The sequence below is a fragment of the Macrotis lagotis genome, chromosome 3 (genome assembly GCF_037893015.1).
Source record: "Macrotis lagotis isolate mMagLag1 chromosome 3, bilby.v1.9.chrom.fasta, whole genome shotgun sequence".
Lineage (NCBI taxonomy): Eukaryota > Metazoa > Chordata > Mammalia > Peramelemorphia > Peramelidae > Macrotis > Macrotis lagotis.
The window spans coordinates 192,729,302-192,747,500 of record NC_133660.1 but is presented as its reverse complement, the minus strand read 5'-3'; the positions used below and the strand labels follow the sequence as shown (position 1 = coordinate 192,747,500).

General features: G+C 33.8%; 1 protein-coding gene across 2 annotated transcripts in view; it reads left to right on the top strand.

The window, feature by feature from the left end:
* Nucleotides 1–18,199, top strand: part of STIM2 (stromal interaction molecule 2) — a 173,529-nt gene that overhangs the window by 43,305 nt on the left and 112,025 nt on the right. The window contains exon 2 of one of the 2 annotated variants that reach the window (XM_074229654.1): nt 11,117–11,247. In XM_074229654.1, the coding sequence (XP_074085755.1) occupies nt 11,117–11,247 (131 nt within the window). Of the gene's footprint in view, nt 1–11,116; nt 11,248–18,199 lie in introns of those variants that run through there. The other variant, XM_074229655.1, reaches the window with a different exon arrangement.

Sequence of the window (18,199 nt, the reverse complement as noted above, 5' to 3'; positions counted from 1 at the left end):
TCCCCTCGAATTGTTTTTGATATATGATAACCTCATCATAATAACATATCTCATTTTGTCCTCATAGCTACCCTTAGGGTAGGTTCTATTATTGTTCTTTTTTTTTTTTTGCCATTGAGAAATCTGAGGCAAATAAGGGTTAAATGATTTTCTTAGATTCACATAAAGGAAGTATCTATAGTTTTATTTTTGAACTTAGGTGTTTCTGACTCTATGCTCAGAACTCTGTGCCCTGCATTACCAGGTATTATAACCTGTAATCGTAGGACCTTTTGATCATATATTTTAGAAAGTATGAGTAATGCAGTTTTGTTGATTTCATTGGTTTTGAACTCTAGCTGACCCTGTAGTTTATTTTCAATTTTTCAGATAGGTTTTTAAATAACATCAGAAAACTAGATTGTGGGGGCAGCTAGGTTGCGCAGTGGTTAGAGCACTGGCCTTGGAGTCAGGAGGACCTGAGTTCAAATGTGGCCCTCACACTTAATAATTGTCTATCCGTGTGACCTTGGGCAAGTCACTTAATTCCATTGCCTTCCAAAAACCAAAAACAGAAAACTAGATTGTCTGTTATTTAACTTATTAAAATTGACTACAGCAGAAGATAGACTATTTACAGTTGAACAAAATAATCACAAATATTCTATTTGTGTGATATTTTAGCTTTTGTTCACTTATGCCTACTTGCTATATGACCATGACATGAGAGTAGCATAGGGTTCTTAAAAATTCTGCAAACAGAGTGTTCACTTTGAGAATTCCTGTCACTCTTGGAGTATATACTTGATGTACTTGATGATGTCAGTTATTGGATATATTTGAAAGATTCATTATGAAGTTGTCATGATAGGTTTTATGGTGAGAGCGCTTCTTAAAGATCATTTTCTTAGTGAAAGAATTTTTTGTTTTTTTTGATAGACTGCATGCCCATACCAGTGAACTAATACTGAAGGAACTATTTCTTGTAAACTATTTTATATGGCAGACTGCTTCAGGATTTTTTGCCAAGAAAATCCCAATTGTCACAAAGTTGAATATGACTGAGATGACTCAGATTTATCATTGGATAATCCATTACCTGCAATTGTGCAAGTATGGTTGCAAAATATTCTATATCTAAAGACAATTTGAGAAGACCGCATAACAACTAAAGGAAATTAGTTATATGAAAACCCATTTTAGAGACTGTGCAAAAGGCTTATACTCTTCCTATATTGAAAGACAATTACTAGTTGATTTGCATTCTCTTAATTTGTGATTTCTAATAGTCATTCAAGTAGTTGTTAACAGTTGACATTTGATGTTTTTAAGAGGAAGGAAGGATATTCTGTGAAGTAAAGGAAATGCCATATATCCTTAAATCAAGCAGTCAGTAAATATTTGTTGAGTACCTACTATATGCTAGGTATTATGCTAGGATTCTAGGGGTATAAATATAAAAGAGGCTGAAAATAAAACCAGATAATTCTTGAAGAATATAGCCTGGTCTTCACCACCAGATGTGGTAACAATCAATACCTGTCCACCGTAGAATTGGAATTTGGACCAAACATAAAGTTCCCGTAAGAAGTTGAAACTTGGAGATAAGAATAAAAAGGGGGGAAATGTAGATCTTAAAGAAAGAATTATCTTGAACTGAGAGAAGCTCATGGGATAAATGAGGAAAAGAGTAAATTCACACTGAGTCCAAATACAAAGAGAAAAGAGTGCCTCTAGCCACAAGTACTACAGAAATACCTGAAAGAAGTGAAATAAAAGATACAAACTGGAAAAAACTAAGGAAGAAAATAGTCAAGGATAATTAATAACCTATAATAGATGGTAGTAAACCTTACCCAAGGATTGAATTCCCTGAATATTAGTTTGAGTCGAACAGAAAATTACTCTATGAAAAATATTAAAGCAAAATCAAATAATAGAAAAAAAACACAAAACGTAAGAAATATTATCAAAAACAACTGACATGGAAAACAAGTCATCATATTACATGAAAATCACGACCACCCCTCCCCCAGTAAAAAAAAAAACAACCTCAAAATCTTGAGTGCCATATTTCAAGAAATCTTAAGGAAAAACTAACCAGACTTCTTAGAATTAGAGGGTATAGTGAAAATAGAATCTACTGGTTACCTTCTAAAAGAAGTATCAGCATGAAAATTCCTAGTACTGACCTAGCCAAATTCCAGCACTTGCTGGTCAAATAAAAAGTATTACAAGCAGCCAAAAAGAAAGAGGTTTAAGTACCAAGAAGTCACAGTCAGTTTTATATAAGACTTGGCAGTTGTTACTTTTGAAGAAGTGGGGATCTTGGAATATGATACTCCAAAAGGCAAAAGATGAAAGATTTACAATCCAGAATAACCTGCTTGGCAAAACTGAGTATGACCCTCAGGAGGAAAACAGACTTTTAATGAAGTATCAGATTCTCAAACATTCCTAATCAGGAAGTAAGCTAAATAAGAGAGGCCTTGGCTGCCATTTTATGATTTCCCTCTCTGTTGCCCTCCTCCAGAGTTCTTCATGATCTCTAGAACCTCATTGTTGTCCTTTACTCATCTCTCATGTTCCTGAAGAGGGTGGATATGAAGAGTTCCTTCCTAGCTTGAAAGGGAACCCAGGGCAACTATCTCATTTTTTCCCCACAGACTGCACCCTCTGGACATGATGTACCTGGGAAAATGCTCCCCTTCATACCCTCCCTTTCCTCCCCCCTCCTCTTTTTTATCTTTTTATGTGTTGCCTTCCTCATTAGACTGTGAGCTCCCTGAGGGCAGGAGCTGTCTTTTGCCTTTCTTTGTATCCCCAACTTAGTATAGTTCATTGTATGTGCTTAATAAATGTTTATTTGTCTGACTGTTCTGTTTTGATGTTTTTAAGAGGAAGGAAGGATAGGATGTTTTGTGAAGTAAAGGAGTCTGAGTGTTATCTCACACAGCAATGCTAGTCATAGTGCTTAAGATGTGCCTAAGATGACCATACAAAAACATAAAGGAAAGATGAGAGAGTAGGAAATTTGTGAGCCTCATTTGCATCTGGACTAGACCAAAGAATGGCAAATTATTCTCATACAAACACAGATACCTCAAATATGATGAACATTTACCCCGACATGGAAATACTTGGAGGCAGGAAGGGGGAGGTGGGGGTTAGATGAGGGAGTAGTCTTAAGCAAAACAGTTTCAACATTGGAAGGGGAAAGAAAGGATTAGTTTAAAAGGAAAGAAAGAATAAAAGCCAGTGATAATATCTGGCAAGAAGGATAATATAGTGACAACATCTCTCTTCATTTAGAGTTATCAGATATTAGACATTATTCCTTTTTCACCACTTTATTCCTCTTCGTTGAGGGAGGAGCTGGACCAAATAGAGGTTTAAAAAAACCTAAGGATGGAAGGAAATAGAAAAATAGCAGTCATTAACAAAAATGTGAATGGGATAAACTCAGTCATAAAACAGAAAAGGATAGTATAATTGATAATAATTCAGAATCCCGCTATTTGTTGTTTACTGAAAACACAGTTGAAACCATGATTTACTTATAGTTAAAATTAGATGCTGGATCAGAATCAAATATACTTCCTTCAGGTTAAATCAGGAGATAAGGGTTGAAATTATGATTTCAGATGAGGCTACAAATATACACATAATAAAAATAGATAAACAGGGAAAATTTATTTAAAGATAACAGATAAAGAATCTATTTTGTGTGTATATACTTATATAACATTTATTTTATATATCAATTATATATAATTTATTTTTATTATATATTAGGTATACTTTTATTATATATTAAGATATATAAATATTATAAACATTATTTATTACATATTTTGTTATATAAACATTGTACATAATTTATTATGTAGGCACATATTTTAATTATTGTATTATATATAAATATATAATATACGTATGTATTGCATACATACCAAGTAGTATAGCATCTGTATACTTAAAGGAAATATTCATTTCGAAGTAGAAGTAGACAATAAAACTAATCATGTATATATATATATATATATATATGTGTGTGTGTGTGTGTGTGTGTGTGTGTGTGTGTGTGTGTGTGTATGCACAAATATTAAATAAGAAATTAAGGACCTAAAATAGAAATTTAGAAAAATTAAATTCTGGCTCTCTGATTATTCCTGAATGAGAATGGGAGAGAATTTACATATTTCTTATTCGTGTTTGACACTTTTACAAAGGTTGTCAATGAAAATCATACAAGTGCAGAAAAGACACATACTTAACTGACCACAACGAAATAAAAATTATATTCAATAAAGTCTTTGAAGTTTTGACGTATTATTTCATTATCAGTTTCTCTTGCGAAATTTTCTTTTTTTTAAGATGTGTTGTCCAATTGTTAGTTTCTCTGATGATTTTTTTTCTGTCATTTTAAGATTTGTTGTTATTGTTGTCAGTGAGTAAAGAGAATTGAAGAGAGAATGAAAAATTAATTGGAGTCTAAATGACTTAATCCTAAAGAAATGGTAGATCAAAGAACAAATCTTAGAACCAATAGAAACTTTTATCAGAGAAATTAGTAACAATGCGACAACACACCAAAATTTATGTAATATAGCTAAAGTAATACTAAGTGGAAAGTTACTATCTATGTGTTTTACAAAAGAGTGGAAAAACAAACCTATAATTAGGGACTAAACTACAAAAAGCATCAAATTAAAAACTTCCAGTAAATAACAAAGTACAAATTCTGAAAATTAAAGAAGAAATTAACAAAATTGAAAGGAACCACTTCATCCTCCAATTAAAAACAAACTATTATGTAAGATTAGGATATGTAAAATTTAAAAACAAAATGAGTAGCAAAACAGCTAGTCTAACAGAACTCATGGGAACTGTTGAAAGAGTCTCTCTGTGTGTATGTGTTAGCAACAGTGTTTTTCAAACTTGACATGTATGGAATAGTCGTGCATCCTTGCTGAAGAAAAAAGTATGGGTCCTGCTTCAGTCATTTATTAATTGTGTGACTGACTGACTCACTTGTGAGCATGAACACACACACACATCCACATATTTTTTCCTTATTTTATTTTTTGGTCCTGACTTTACATGTTTTTGGTTGAGGAAACCCATTTATGAGACTCCCTTCATCACCAAAACAGAGGAACAACTTTTATGCAAATTAGAACCTTGCCTGAGGAAACTGACAGGTTAAGTAAAATGCAGATGTGCCAGTATGTGTCAGAGGTGAGACTTTTAAAATCTTACTGACTTAAAGATTGGATCTTTTTTTACTATGTTCATTTACCAACAAATCAAGAAACTTATTTAGAGCTCCTTGGTTTGTTGGCAAGTACACAGAATAAAATCTAAAGCCTTCCATGATTCATAATTCCTGTCCAGATAAATCCATATGAATTTTCTTTATTGATTCTGCTTTTCTTGCTATTATTGTTAAAGGGAAAGTATGGAATTATGGTTTGTGCTTCACAAAACTCCATTATTTGTTATCCTAATCTTTTGCCTTATGCAGTGATTTTTGGCTTTGGTTTACATAGCTTTAGAATATGTAAGGTCAAATCTTAATGTGTTTTAGAGTTTAGGAATTAGGAAGGAAATGAATGAGGAATTAAAAGAGAGTAGTAATATTTTAAGGTGGAAAAAAACCAATGGATTTTAAGAGTCAGAAAAGCTATCTTACTTGATTAAGTAAATATAAAATAACTCAGCACTATTCTATACAAATGGAAAATTGAGGCAATCCTTAACCTCAAGGAATTCATATTTTGATTTTGAGAGAGAGAGAGAGAGAGAGAGTGAGAGCGAGAGAGAGAGAGAACACAAAAGAGAGCAGGAGGCTTCTGATCCTAGTTCTGTCTTCTTGCTGGCTGAGACCTTTGGGAAACCACAACCTTTTTGAGCCAAGTTTACTCATTTAGTAGAATGATAATGATAATGATTATATTTTTTAAACATTTTGGGATTGTTGTAATTATCAAATAAGATAAGATTATATATTAGAATATTATATAAAAAATTAAAAGAATTTTATGTCTGTCGATAATGTGACAATACAAAAAAATACTTGAAGTGGTATTCTAAGTCAGAAATATTTAGAATGAATTTTTTGTATTTCTTTCCCATATAATGTTATTTCTAAATTTATCCGTATGTTAACCTCCATTAAAGTTCCAGTAAAATTCTAATGTGATAACTCATTGTGGAGAGGTAGTTACCCTGAATTCTCAAAGACTTGCCTTTGAGTACAGGCTTGTTGACAGATTGTCTTGCTATCTGAGAAGTCTGGTTATCAGGTAGTTTTTGTGTCATAGCAGCTGTTGGAGTAGGGACCCTGTACTACATTTCTGGGAGAAGTCTCCATACCAATGAAATTACTATTCTTGAAATTTTGAATTTAAATGCCTTACAAAGTTCTAACCTAGGATTCAGTCAGTGAAAACTCTTTGTAATTAAGAGGAGTTAATTCAGTTTTCCTTGCTGTATGCCAGTGGACAATAAATAAACATTTTGAAGTTTATTGCCTTTGTAAAATTTGTTGAACAGTCCAGGCCTGCTGGAGGTAGTTTACACACACACACACCACACACACACACACACACACACACACACACACACACACACACACGAATAAAGTTTTATGGTGCTTATTTTAAGTACTTAAGTACCTGTTTTTATTTGTCACTTAAAAAAATATTTGCAAGTAGAATTACGTTCTTGTTCATACTGATACTTAGGCATCTTCAGGTTCATTTTATTTACTGTAAGTACATTGTGTGCTTAGATTCTTTATCACCTTTAAAGAGCTATATAAATGTGTACTCTTACTCATTCTATCCAGCTTTCATCTGTGTTGTGAATTAGTAATTGGTTATTTATAGTGATATTAATTTCCTTTCTCTTTTGCTGTCAATTTTAATCCCAACCAGTACATCAGTGTGGCAAGTTGAATGAAATAAAAATGAAAAAAAATATTAAAAGCTTATTTTAAAATGTTTTTGTTTTAAGAAACTCAGAAATTCAAAAAAGAATTGTGAGCTCATTGATTTGAATATTCCTTCAGTGATAACAGATTTCAAAATATTTATGTTTGCCCATACAATCGGACACTTGTCCATGTCTTCCTGTAATTTTGCTAGAGTGGGGTCCACCTAGTGCTCTGGAAGCTTTCCTTGATTTCTCCTTACATTTTTTGAGGATTCCAGTAGAGCCCTCAGACTATCACTGTTACTCTTTTCCTCAGCCTTGAGACCAATCCATCTTTTTTTTTTTAAATATCACATTTCTCTGATGATATTCTCTGTTTTTTTTTTTTAATCTGGTCTCTTGCTTGTTATGTTTTAGCCTGTTTCCACTCACAATGTTTCTCTCTTTTAATGTCTATGTGATGTACATTTGAAATTTTTTGCACACAAAATAGTTTTGTCATAGCTTAAACTTTAATATTTGAATTAATGGACTTCAAATCATTTTTAGCTTATTTCTTGCCAAGATTGTTAATTTTTAATTCTAGAGACAATCCCTTAACCATAGAATTTTTGTCTGGAATATTACCTTAGGGAAAATTTATTTTAGTTCTCTTGACAAGATAGCTGAGGCCCAAAGGTTTGTGATTTGTTCTGTTCATACAATTGGAATTATCACAGACCTCAATAGCTAAAGGAAGAGTTGATGAGATGGAAGGGGTTATTTCAAATCAACTAACATTTATTAAGTCCCTGCTCTGAGTTGTGCATGTCTTGTCATGTATGATACAAAGTGCTGAGGAAACAGGCAGAAAAAGTCCCTGTCCTCAAGGTGGTTACCATCTAATGGAGAGAGAAAGATGTAAGCAAATCTGTACAACCAAGATATATAGGAGAAATTGGAGGTATTCTCAGTGAGAAGGCACCAAGTTTAAAGAGAACTGGGAAAGACTTTGCAGAAGGTGGGACATCAGCTTGAGGTTTGAAGGAAGTCAAGAAAGTCAGGGACCAGAGATGGCAACAGTTAGTGAAAATACTCTGAGTTGGGAGATAGAATGTTCTACGCAAAAAGATCCAGGAGATCAATGTTATTGAATTGCAAAAAGAGAATCAGATGTAAGGAGACTGGAAAAATTGGGAGGGACAATTTATGAATAACTTTGAAAGCCAGAGGAGTATTTGATCTTTTTAAAAATGATTTTTGCAAGGCCGTGGGGTTAAGTGACTTGCCCAAGGTCATATAACTAAGAAATTAATAAGTGTTTGAGGCTAGATTTGAATTCAGGTCCTCCTGACTCCAGTGCCTGACTCCAGTGCCAGCGCTCTTATCTACTGCGACACCTGGGTGCACTGGAGTATTTGATCTTAAAGGTAAAAAGGTGCCATCAAAGTTTACTGAATGGAGAGGTAATATAGTCAGTCACTCCTGAGTTTTAGGAAGTTCAATTTGACAGTTGGCAGAATAGACACTGGATAGGAGTGAGGAGAGACTCAAGCTTGAATGACCAATGAGCAGTAGTTCAGGTTTTAAGTCATGAAGGAACTGCTTTAGGTAGAGTTAGTGGCAGAAGGGAGAAGAGAGGTGTAATTGAGAAATATTATGAAAGTAAAGCCAACTTCTTTTACTTTTGGATATATGGGAATAAGAAAGTAAGGAGCTAAGGATGACAATTACCGTTTAAGCCTCGATGACTGGGAGGATGGTGATATAATAGAGAAATTAGAAAGAGGGTTGAGTTTTAAGGGAAAGATAATGAATTCAGTTTTAGACATAATGAATTTTACATCTAGCTGGAACATGTAGTTTAAGATAGCTAGAAGGCATTTGGAGTTAGGAGACTAGAGATCAGGAAAAAGGTTAGCACAGTATAGGTAGTTCTGAAGAGTTATCTGCATGAAGGTGAAAATTGAAACAAAGAATTTAGGGGATCATCAAGTGAAATAGTATAGAAGGAGAAGATAAGAAGCCTGGGACTGAGCCTTCAGAGATATATCCACAGTGTAGTCGGTAGTGAAGATACACTGAAGAAGACTGAGAAGCAGCAGATAGACAGAAACGGGGAAGAGCAATATTAGGCAAACATAAAGAAGAAACTATGAAGGAGAAGAGGTGATGGGCAGTTCACAAGGTGAAGGTCAAAAGGATGAAGATTGAAAAAAAGGCCATTGGGTTTGACAGGTAAGAGATTATTAGTTATTTTAGAGAGACCAGTTTTGGAGAGTTGAATAATATTTGAATCCAAACTGCAGAGAGAAAAGGAAGTGTGGGCTCCTGTTGTAGATGATCTTTTTAAGTTTAACTACAAAAATGTGAGGAGATAAAAGATTTTAGCTTGCAGGGATGGACAGATCAAGTGACGATTTTTTTTTTATAATGGGCATTTTTGTAGGGAATAGGGAAGCAGTCAGTAGGTAGGGAAAGATGAAAGATGAGTGAGAGAAGCGGAATGATGTAGGGGCAACTGCTGGAGAAGTGGAATAGATTGTAATCACTTGTGCTTATAGAGAGATTTATTTTTGCAAGGAGAAAGGTTTCTACCCCTTTGAGAAAAAGGTGGAGGAGATGGTGACAGAAGCAACTGAGTGATTTGAGAAGAGGAACAGACAAGAGTAGGAGAACTCTCTGTGAATGACCTCAATGTGAGAAAGGGAAGCTTTGAAAGGTTTGAGAACGAAAAGTTTTAGAAGAGTAATTGTGTTGAATGGTAAAATGAATTCATCAGGGACATTTGAAGGGATTGGTTACTTCTAAGATTTTTAAATAAATGGTCAGGTGTAAATTTAAGGAAGTCCTAGAAACATTTGAATTAGTTAACAAGTCAACTAAAAGTGGTTGGCAGGAGAACCTTTTTGAGGTGTTGGTCTGCTTGTTAAGTCAGGTATTCCATTACTGTTTTAGTACATTGGTTTAAAGGGTAACCTCTTGATGGGTTTTCAAGGTTGTGGTTACTGGCCATGAAAAACTTAAATTTCTCTTTCCCCTTCCTTGTGAAGCTTTATTGATGACTGTAATGAAAAAAAAAATATTACTATCTTTTAGGACTCACTGAAATAAATTCCAACACCAGAGATCCCAACTTTTAAACATAAAGAAATATTATATTTTATATATATATTATAATTCATATACTATTTTATTTATGTTATAAATATTATATTTTCATCTCTATGCCTAAGTCAAAATTTGATTTCCTGCTTTAAAAAAACGTTCTTGTGATGTATACTATTGTAGTTGTTTGTATTTTTCCCATGTTCTCTATTTCCCAATTTATGGTTACCTACATCCTTTCATAAATATTAGGGTTTTTTTTTTAACTTCTTGGAGAGTGTTTAACTAAGGAAACTTTAAGAAATTGAGTAAAAATTGTGATTCTTTAAATCCTTTCCCTTTATCTACTACTGTTGAATGATTCTTTGAACTTGCTATGATTGTTCTTTTGGCAGAAGGTATTTGTTCCTTTGGTTTTAAGAAAAAAGATCAGCCTTCTAATTGCATAGTTTCTATTAAATCTAGTTTTTTCTTTTTTCTCCTCTATTAGATTATTAGTCTTGGGACTAACTATTAATTCCTAATATTAATAACCCCATTGCACAGTTACTGTTGCATAATAGATATTTAATAAACACTTTTTTAATGAAATCTTTTTCTTTATTTGTGATATCTTGTTTTTCAGAGAATAGTGTTTCTGAAAGTTACATTTAGCTGGATTGCAGAAAAATTATTCAATCTACTTTCTATCATTTATTGCTCCATTAATGACCAGTTTAAAGAGATTATTAAATATTATTTTGGATGAATATTAAATGTGGATGAAGAGGAGAAAGAAAGATAGTATATCTGAAAGTAGTTTATGGTGAAATAATGTACATAATGGAAAGAGAAACTTGAATTTAATACTGGAATATTGGAATTGAATTAATATTGAATAGAATTTAGAACTGGAATTTATTATGAATATTAATTTAGCATCCATTTAAATTGGATTGGATGACATTCTGTTGTTTTTAGAAGCATGTACTGCTATGGGTAGTTTTTTTTGTTAGCAATGATAAATGATGGTTTAAGGTTAATCTAAACTGAAACAGTTTTCCTTTCAAACTAAAAAGTAATTCAATCTTTTATAGCTGTTCAGTAATTGTCCTGTTTTATTTCTTTTCAGATCCTTGCATTTCATTGAGTCCACCATGTTTTACTGAAGAAGACAGATTTAGTCTAGAAGCTCTTCGAACAATACATAAACAGATGGACGATGATAAAGATGGTGGCATTGAAGTAGAGGAAAGCGATGAAGTAGGTGGAAGAAGTGTTTTCTTTCATGTTCTCTTGAGATTTAAAGAATGATAGCTTTATAACACTTTTATATTGTGATTATTCCTTCAGTATTCTGATATTTAACTCTTAAATGTTAACTAACTACTCCCACTTCTCCAGGGACTGTAATCCCATACTTATTCTTTTATCTCTCTTTGCTGTCTTTAGTTTCTCATTCTGCTTCATTCTTTTCTATTATGCAGAATTTTTGCTTTACCTTTTCAAATATTTGTGGTTCTCTATTCTGAAAGAAAAAAAGCCTTTTACCTTTTTTTTTTTGCTAGCTAGTTGTGTGAAGCTTTAAATATTAGCCCTTGAGCCTCTCTTCAAAGAAATTTTGTGACTATATTTGCATATATTGATTTGTAGACTGCTCATACTAATTTATTGTCCCACCAACACTGTCAGTGATTGTATCTTTTTTACATTTCCTCTAACATTGACTATTTCCATCTTTTTTTCATCTTTGCCTGTTTGCTGGATAGGAGGTGATACATCAAGATTATTTGGATTTGCATTTCTCTTATCAGTGATTTGGAACATTCTTTCATATGGTTATTAATAGTTTGAAATTCTTCTGATGATAATTGTTTGTTCATATCCTTTGACTGCTTGCACTTCAAAAACATTGCTTTTGGTCTTAAAGTACTTTTTTTTAGTTGCCTCTAAATCTTGGAGATACTCTTTGAGAAATTTGAAGCAGTCCCCCCCCCCCACTTGACTGCTTTCCATCTTATCTTACATACAATGATTTTACTGGTGAAAGTTTTCCAATTTTGTGTAATCAAAATAATCTATTTTGGGGGGGGATTAATTAGACATTGGGACAGCTAGTTGGTGTAGTGATTAGAACTGGGCTAGGAATCAGGATGACTCATCTTCATGAGTTTAAATCTGACCTAGATACTTACTAGTTATGTAATCCTGGACAAGTCATTTAACCTTGTTGCCTCAGTTCCTCACCTGTAAAATAAGCTGGTGAAGGAAAGGATAGATCAATCTAATATCTATGCCAAGAAAACCTCAAATTGTGGTCACAGAGTTGTATATGTCTGAACAACAAAATTAGGCACTAACCATCAAAATAGTTAAAACAGGTTGCTTTATTGTCCAAAACAGATTTGATTAGTCATCATTGAAAAGAAAATACTTTATCTTGGAGAATTTTGCTTTTGTTATTAAGAAATGCTTCTGTGATATTTAAGGCTTATTCCTTCATTAGTTATCTTATTTAAACATCATGAAATTCATGGCAAGTGAAGGATGTTGTTGATAATATTACCCAACACTTGTGGTAGATTTCCCTTATGAGTATCTCCTTTGGAATGTGTGTGTTCAGGATAGGGTATGTTCATGGAAGACTGTGTGTCTTCCTCTAGTGTGAGGGCTGCTGAGTCCTGTTCAGTGCTGCTGTCCACTTTTAGTATCCCATTCATCCACCCAAATCTCACCTAGAGCTTCAGCAATCGTGTCCTGTGATCATACCAATTAAACCATTTTGACAAATTTGCTAAAATAGTTTGAGGATAACTGAGGCATCTAAAACCCATTGGTAAACTTGGGGGTCCACTCCAAGTTTGTGAAGACTTGTTCTGATGGAATAGGCAGGTGAGAACAGTTTGTTCCAATGGCTATGAAGACACTCCACAGTTACTGTAGAGTGCTTAATCTCATGGAATTTGATTCAACAGTAAAGATATCTAGGTTTTCCCAGGCCATCACCCGTTGTCTTGACTCTGTCTTGCCACTGGACCCTGGTGACTGGAATAGAAAGTGAGACTGACAACTTTGTGCATCTCTGTCTCACTTAAAGTTGAAAGATAGAGCATTTTGCCACCAATCTCAGAGAGTGCAACTCTTTAAGGACAGGCCATGTTGTTTGAATGCTAAATGTGTGCTTACCAAAGAGACTATTTTATGGACAATTTACACAGAATAAATGCTCATGAATGGGTCAGAAAAAGTAATACCATGATACTCTCAAAATCTTTCTTAAGAAAGTTGGAATTGATTGTGCAACATGGGAGGAGGTACCATTGTGTTTTATGAACAAGGCAGAATTGAAATAGCTTAAAAGAAATGTGAGTTGCGTAAATTTAGAGAATCCACCTCAGGTGTTCATATGACCTATTTGTGCCTGACCTTGAGAGAGAATTTTGTACTCTTAATGGTCTGATCGGCCACAGTTGGACATACTGTAATGTGACTAATATGGTGATCCTCCTTGAGAATGAAGGACAACAACCAATCTCCTTTGAAGACTGGGTTGTGTCTAGCTAGTCTCAAAGTTGATTTTTATATTTTTATCTCTTGACAACCAGAAAAAAGATAGATATGTTCTGTGGGTTCATACTATGCCTGCTTAAAAAAATTAATTTGCATAAGAAGACCATATTGAGGTGGCATAATGCATAAGAGTGCTGGACTTGGAGTCTGCATGAAGTGAATTCAGTTCCTACCTCAAGACACTTTGTAACTGTGTGACCCTGGACAAGTCATCTAACATTTCAGTATTTCCATGTAACTGAAATTTACTTTTAAAAACACTACTGATTTTAAGTCAGATAATTTTATTTTTTTTATTATTTTATTTTCTTGATGTTCTATAACAGGCTGTTCAACCTTACTTCTTAAAGTTTTTATTGAAACAATAGACAGTTTATTCTGATTTGCCATTTTAGTGAGAACTCTGTGGTAGCTTAGTGTCATTTACTAAAGCATTAGTAAATTCAAAGGGAGCTTCATAAAATCGAAATATGGGCCAATTTTGGACAGACTTGTTCTATGTTATAATTGGTTTATCAACTACTGTTGGATTTGTCCAATGAGGTCATGTGATTTTGCCTGACCTCATTAGGAATTAATATTTTCAAATGGATAGGAAAGTGATGATTGGTTGGAGCTCTTGCTTTACTAAAGTCATCTAGCAGTAGAAACCTAAAGTTATGTAAGATAGACTCAAAGTCTGGTATGAAAGTGAGGTCACCAGTGGAAAAGAAAAGCAAAGACAACTGTTTAAATAGTAACTATTGAAGTGAACATTCCAATAAAACAATAAGAAATTTTATTGTATCGTTCAATTAATAGACAAAAATATACAGACTTCCAGTTTTCATTGAAAGTATTTATATAATGTATATTATTTTAAAAACTCTAAACTTAAATTTTCTTCTCAGAGAAATTAAAGATTTCTGCATATGCTGAAAAAATTGAGGGAATATTGACAGTTAACTTAGAAGAAAAGTGTAAAGTATTTTTTAAACCTTATAGTGCTAAATAAATGATGATATTAGTCACAGCATTAACAGCACTTTTGACTAAAATTAAACTTCTTATAATGGTATTAATTTTGATTGGTCTCATTCCTTCAGACTCCTTCGCTCCTGGGATAGGAGGGAGGTGAAGCTATGAAAACTGAGATTACTAGAATGATTGAATATTCATTTGTAATAGTTCTTTCCTCCAAAGCAATTTTAAAAACCCTTATACTATTGATGGTTCCAAGATGGATAGAGTTTCTGCACTTTAGAGTAGGAAAAAAACATTTATTTTCATTTTCTTTAGCTTAAAAACAAAAGCACACATACACACACACACACGCGCGCGCCCCTCCACAATCACTGGATTTTTTAGTGTTCAGATTAATATGTGTGTGTGTGTGTGTGTGTGTGTGTGTGTGGTGTGTGTGTGTATGGCTTGACTTTCCTCAATTAGATCTAAATGGGTATTTGGGATGATTTCAGCTTTTGAAGGAATACATATTGTTGCTATTCAGTTAATTTTTTTGTGCTGTCCAACATTTTGTGACTGCATTTGGGATTTTCTTGGCAGTGATACTAGAGAGGTTTGCCATTTCCTTCTCTAATTCGTTTTACAGATGAGGAAACTGAGAAAAACATGGTTAAGTGACTTGTCCAGGTCACATAGTAGGTATCTGAGGTCAGTTTTGAACTCTGGAAGATGAATCTTCCTGATTCCAGACACAGTACCCAATTTATTGTATCATGTAACTGCCCCAAATATATATTAGTCCGTTGCATTGTCATTTAGTAAATCCTGTTGTCACTTTAAGGTAGGTATGGAAATCTTAGTTTCTTGAAAACTCAGAATCTAACATAGGTTGCAGCTTTGTTTAAATCAGTCAGTAAAAGATAAATATTTTTTAAATGTCTATAACATACCTGTCACTGTATGATATGATACAAGTATAAAGAATGAAGCAATCCTTATAGCCCTTAAAATGTAAAATTGAAATTGTATATTCTTCCTGCATTTTATTTTCTGTATGTGTGAAAAACAATGTGAAAAACAATTTCAATTACTATTGCTGAATTGTCTTCTACAAAATGAGGGGCAAGTCTTTTATAATTTTTGGAATTAAGAGATTTTTAAGAACTTGCTCTTTTAGAAATTAGACAAAGGAAGAAAGCTAGGGCAGTGTATTTTGGCTTAATTCAATGTCTCTACACTCTGACCTTATGATAACTATGATGATGATGATGATGATGATGATGTGTGTGTGTGTGTGTGTGTGTGTGTGTCTAGATGCATATAATATCAATTTTTTTTAGATGATTTGACTCCTGTAGTTAATTCTTTAATTCTCACTTTATGAGTTGGTTTGAGAAGTGACTATCCTGCTGTGTTAGCTCAGTCCCCAGTGTTTTGTACAGTGCTTGATGTATTACAGATGCTTAATATATCCTGGTATCTACTCTGTGGGCCTCTCTTTGTAGTTTTATTATTATTTAGTCTTTTTCAATTATGTGATTTTTTTGATTGTCTTTCATTTGAGATTTTCTTGGCAGAGATACTGAAGTAGTTTGCTATTTCCTTCTCCAACTCATTTTAGATATGAGGAAACTGAGGCACATAGGGTGAAGTGACTTGCCCAGGATTACATGCCAGAGGTCAGATTTGAATTCTGGTCTTACTCCTGGCCCTTTATCTACTGTATCCCCTAGCTGTACTCTTCCTAGAATACAAACCAAATTGATGGAAGTGTATATTGTTAATGCATATTCTAATAATTAGTGGTGATAAAATGTTGATTTGCTACGACTTTCACTTTTTTCCCTTTCCTCCCCCCATTATTTTTATTTCTCATTTTTCTTCTTTGATTACTTTTTGTAATTCTCTTTTAATACTCTAAAATTTCTAAAAGTGACTTTAAACTTATGACAGTTGATCTGATATTGTATAGCTAGCAGTAAAGCAAATTGTCATGAAAAACTGTAGTTTTAAACTTCTATGCAAAGATTCTACCTATGAAACCCTTTGTCAACATTTGTATACACATACTACTATTTCTTGGAAAAGGTAATTTACTATACAAAGGTCTTTCAGTTATATGGAAAAATATTTATAAAAATGATAACACCAAGGGGCAGCCAGGTGGCACAGTGGATAAAGCACCGGCCCTGGAGTCAGGAGTACCTGGGTTCAAATCCGGTCTCAGACACTTAATAATTACCTAGCTGTGTGGCCTTGGGCAAGCCACTTGACCCCGTTTGCCTTGCAAAAACCTAAAAAAGTAATAATAATACCATTTCTTCTGTCTCCTGACATTGACCCCCATAGTAAACACGGGGATAAATATTTTAACATGACAAATTCAATAGCTTTATGACAGACAGTATCTGACTAAATGGTAAAAAACAGCATCCTTTACTGTAGTTTAGGGTTATATACCAAGATAATTATGCATACTTTTTTGGTTGAGGGGTCCCATAGCCTTCATTTGAAGGAACAAGTAGTGGTTGGAGTGTTGATGCCATTAAAAAGAAAATTGAAATCTCATTTTTGTGGATTTTTTTGGTATTTTAAGATTTGCATAGGAAGCATGGCATTAACTTTAGTTTAAATACACCAGTGATGAATAAATCCTTTTACATGGCAAATCTTATTTCAGAGCAATAAACAGTTCATTTAGAGGGTATCTCAGGGACTTTACACTCTAGCCCATTCCTGACTAGCAGTTTCTTCCACAGACATCCTTAACAAGTGATTATTCAGCTTTGATTGAATGTTAACTCAAAAATCTGTGGATTTATTGGTGTGAATACTCCCATTACCAGTATAAATCATCATAGATTTGTTTTTATGAGATGATCTTGGAGACTGAAATATGGAAGTAATTGTGTTAGGACATACTAGACCTTCTTAATGACTTTGCCTTTGAGAACTGTAGATTGTCTATCTCTCACATTGAGATAGCAAAGAAGGAATTTTTTGAAAGTTCCATATAGAACAACAATTTTTTTTTTAGTATTCAAGTCCAAGTATATAGCACATGGAAAGAAAACTCACATTAAATAACAGAGTTCTATCATTGAGCTTGTATTTCATGTCTTTTAGAGCAGTAAGTATAATGAATGCTCACTAATTATATTCAGGTTACTTTTATATTATGTCACTAGATCGTTGGGATAGTCGAGAAGCATTCTGAATAGTTCTCTCAAATTCCCCACCAAACAATTCTATAATAATGCTTCAAATAAAATTCTGGAGGGACAGAATCAGCAAAAAGATCAGGTAAAACAATTTTCTAACCCAAAACAATTTTTTTTTTGTAAGGCAAACGGGGTCAAGTGGCTTGCCCAAGGCCACACAGCTAGGTAATTATTAAGTGTCTGAGACCGGATTTGAACCCAGGTACTACTGACTCCAAGGCCGGTGCTTTATCCACTGTGCCACCTAGCTGCCCCCCAAAACAATTTTGAAGGTCAGTAAGAAAGGTCTATTTCACTGAGCTGGTAGTCAGGCATGGAAATCAGTGCAAGCCATGTAGTACCCGCTGTGGTATCAGCCCTGGGGCCAAGGAGGCAGCTATATTGTTAGCATCTTTTGGAGCTCTCAGCCAACAAACTGGGTGGGGTGGAGTGAAGTGGTGGTGGTACTGGTCAGTTGGTTAGAAGGAGATTACAGGGAA